The sequence below is a fragment of the Rosa rugosa genome, chromosome 6 (assembly GCF_958449725.1).
Source record: "Rosa rugosa chromosome 6, drRosRugo1.1, whole genome shotgun sequence".
Classification (NCBI taxonomy): Eukaryota; Viridiplantae; Streptophyta; class Magnoliopsida; order Rosales; family Rosaceae; genus Rosa; species Rosa rugosa.
Window position 1 is genome coordinate 54,050,915 of NC_084825.1, and position 3,614 is coordinate 54,054,528.

The following is a 3,614-nucleotide window of genomic DNA, read 5'->3' on the forward strand; positions in this document are numbered from 1 at the left end:
CGGTGAAGCCTCAATGCACAATTTCAATTTGCTATAGGATTTGAAGTTGGGGGAACCAGAAACATCTGTGGTGCATGAAGGTGGATTGAGACGCAGCGGCGGTGGGAATCGGACAAGCAAGATGATTTGAATCTTGATGATTCAAATCAGGGGAAGAAGAAACCAGAAAAGAAGAAGAAGAAAGAAAGAAAGAAAGAAGAATAAAGAAAAAAAGAAAAGAAAAGAAAGAAAGAATTTGAGGGTAAATCGGTCATTTTGTCTTCATTAAGTGACTCACGTGCATTGCACGTGCAAAATTGGGAAAAATTCACCAACGGTGTCTGGACACTTAGGGACTTTCAGAATGATACCTGAACTTACAAAGTTATCAATGTGATACCTGGACTCATTTTTTCGTATCAATGTCGTACCTATGACCAATTTCCGTAACGGCTCCGTGACGGAAATTGGCCGTAGGTATCACATTGATACGAAAAAATGAGTCCAGGTATCACATTGATAACTTTGTAAGTTCAGGTATCATTCTGAAAGTCCCTTAAGTGTCCAGACACCGTTGGTGAATTTTTCCCCACTAAATTAAATGATTTCAGGTGTTTTCAACATATTTCCGTAACGCAAGACTGACCAAAATATCGGCCCGATAGTTTTCTATATTTGGGTTTGAGAGTTTATGAGACAAATCCATTCAAAAGGGCCCAAAAGTTAAAAGAGTCGTTTCATTCGAAATGTGACTCCGATTCTTTAAGAACAAAAAGAAAAAGCAAAACCCCCCAAATTCAAAAACGATTCAAATCGTCCGCCAATGCCCCCAAAACGCAAAAGCCAACCCCCACAGAGAAGCAGCGAGAGATTGAAGATCAAAATGAGCAACACCAATGACAAGACTCCGATCGATTTATCCACCCCAACTCCTCCGCCGGAGAAGAAGAACAAGCGGGCCGTCACTAACAAGAAGCCCCCTTCGTCCGGCCCAGAAGAACAAGACGACGAGTCTCCGATCAGGCACCACCTCATTGTGACCAAAGAGGAAGATGTGAAGCGTTTTGAGGAGCTCGATGACTGCTTCATTCTGGGTTTCGACCAAGTTGAGTCGATTGAGATGAAGAAGTTGTCTGTGGCGGATGAGGATGCTGGGTCGCCGGAGATCGCCGTTGTTGCCGAGAAAGGCCAGGTTTGGATTTTGGGGCTGACCCATTTTGGTTTTGGTGACTAATTGCTTGTTTGTTTTTTGGGTCTGAAATGGAAAAGGGGCCAACTTTAGTGTATGCATGTGTTTATGGTGACAGGAATATAAAACTTAAGGAAGAGGGTTTTACTGGGTTTTGAATTAATTAGTCTTGTGTTGAATTGAGACTATTCTAATGTATGATCTGTCTGTTTGGGTTGAATGAAATCTTTAACATGAGCATTTGGATTATGAAGTGTTAATGACTTGTTGGAAGCGAAACAATGAAAGGAGGGAAATAGATTGCATTTACATTGGGTTGGTTTCACCGGCTTTTTGAATATATGAAGCACAGAGTGTTGATTTGATTTGAGTTGATAATGGTGTAGGTGGCTTGCAGAGATTATCCACATCCGAGGCATCTCTGCGTTAAATTTCCGTTTGAGACAACATCGCATGAGACACATTGTGAGCTGGTAATGGAGTTTATGATCTATAATTCTGTAATACATGTATCCCCTTTCTTTTGTTTGACATGAGGGTTGATTCGAATTCGTTAATTGTGATTTGTATGCAGTGTTACTGCTATGTGTGCGATACAGCAGCTCCGTGCAAGTCATGGTCATCTTCTAGTAACAATGCACTGCTATCACATTGTGATGCTTATGACAACAGTGGTGTTTGGAAGCGGGAAAGGACATTGAGGAAACAGCTATCAGCTGTGTTTAAGCAGTGAACATACTCATGCTTGAAGCTATTTTGCAGAAGCGATGTTGTTGCAAATGGGATAGGAGACATTGTAAGAAAAGTGACCTGTTTTGCTATTAAGGGGTGAAATTCAAGTGCACAGTTTTGTTTATAGGGAGAGTTACTGACAAGTGAGGGAAATGAATCAAACATTATCAGTTCAAATTACTATGAAGTTGAGATCGGTTAAGATTTTATAGCATAAAATCTTCTTAGCATTTACAATACATATCTGATCAGCTTTTCTGAAAAGTAAATATAAAATTTTCACCGCAGTTTTCTATTTTAGATGTTCCTTTGAGCTACAATCCTGTTGATTGAAGTCATCATCATCTTCAGTACACCGAGTGCCAACTCTTGATTGCCTTGGGTTATTGTTTTCTTTCGGGTGGCTTCTTATAGTGTTACATTTTCGGACTGTATAGACAACTTCATTACTGAGAGCTCCATATATCCTGTGACATACTGACATTAGCCCAGACTGTAGTACTGAAGTTGAAACAGGGGTCTCGTCACTCCATTTGTAATGATATATGATTATGCAAGTTGAAAAATTAGCCCTCACTTTTTTGTATAAAAAGTTCGTTGCTTTAGAAAATGATGTTCCTGACTGAAATCAGCCTCATTCACCAACTGCCAGCTCTAAATCACGAAAACCCTCTGGATCATTTTTTTTCTTTTTCCGGTGGTTTGCCTATTCTATCAAGTTGGGGAGTCTTCTAACTTGAGGGCTTCTGCTTGTTGCAACTTCACCAAAATAAACAAACAAAGAGGACCATACCCTATCGGGGTTGGCTTCAGTCGCACGCCAAATGTAAATACAAATCTTGTCTATAGGACTCGGCATGAAATCAATCTGCAAATTTTTATTTATCTTTGGTGAGGATGTGATTTGCAATGCTGGATAGGGACATGGAGAGTTACCTATGCCTATGAGTAAGGTTTTGAACTAAACTGACTCGTACATAAGTTGCAATTGTTATGTTATGAGCTGGAATGGTCTCCCATTTTTGTAACATTATCAATTCCGTTAAGTAAAAGTTGAAAATTTCTTAGCATCTGTTTTACTCTTCACATCTGCTCAATTGTTACTGAAATTTAAGAATAAAAAACTCTCAATCTCAATGCTATAAAATCAAGACATTATCTGCTTTAGAGGATAAAGGTCCTAGTGACTAAACTCTCAGTCTCCCAGTTGCAACATTTCACCTGCAATATAGAAACTAAATAACTGCATCTGTGGCTCATGACATAGATTTGCAGATATTGTTTCATTGACATAGATTTGCAAGTGATATCTGTTAATTTTGTAGACAACAGATGATAAGTGGCTTTCCGTTTTGGTGTTTTTGGCTTGGAAGCAGGGCAAAACAGGAAGTGGATTTGTAAGAAACATAAAATTTATTAAATGTAGATAGTGGGAAGTGAAGATTACAATTTGGGGGGAAAAACTCTCAATCTCAATGCTATAAAATCAAGACATTATCTTCTAAAGAGAATAGAGTTCCTGGTGACTGACTCAGTCTCAATGCCGCAGTTTTGCTAAATACAACTGTTACAATTTAGGCACAAATACTTCCATACTTGATGATAACGGCAAGTAGAAAAATATGGCAGGCAAGTTAGACAAGTAGAATAAGGAATTTATTGTCATCCTTTAAAGGAAGTTGGATAGATTTGACAATATATCACCCAAATAAAT

The 3,614-nt window shown here is 38.8% G+C and overlaps 1 protein-coding gene across 1 annotated transcript; it reads left to right on the forward strand.

The window, feature by feature from the left end:
• Window positions 1-759: 759 nt before the first annotated feature.
• On the forward strand, window positions 760-2,295 carry LOC133713852 (RPM1 interacting protein 13-like). The gene is made up of 3 exons (XM_062139887.1): window positions 760-1,171; window positions 1,555-1,641; window positions 1,743-2,295. The coding sequence occupies exons 1-3, from the start codon at window positions 803-805 to the stop codon at window positions 1,899-1,901; spliced, it is 615 nt and encodes a 204-aa protein (XP_061995871.1). The 5' UTR covers window positions 760-802; the 3' UTR covers window positions 1,902-2,295.
• Window positions 2,296-3,614: the final 1,319 nt, after the last annotated feature.

Excerpts from the sequence above, each read along its gene's own strand:
- LOC133713852 (XM_062139887.1), top strand. The coding sequence starts at position 803 with ATGCCCCCAAAACGCAAAAGCCAACCCCCACAGAGAAGCAGCGAGAGA. Across the intron at positions 1,172-1,554 it reads TTGTTGCCGAGAAAGGCCAG|GTGGCTTGCAGAGATTATCC; the intron begins GTTTGGATTTTG and ends ATAATGGTGTAG. Across the intron at positions 1,642-1,742 it reads ATGAGACACATTGTGAGCTG|TGTTACTGCTATGTGTGCGA; the intron begins GTAATGGAGTTT and ends ATTTGTATGCAG.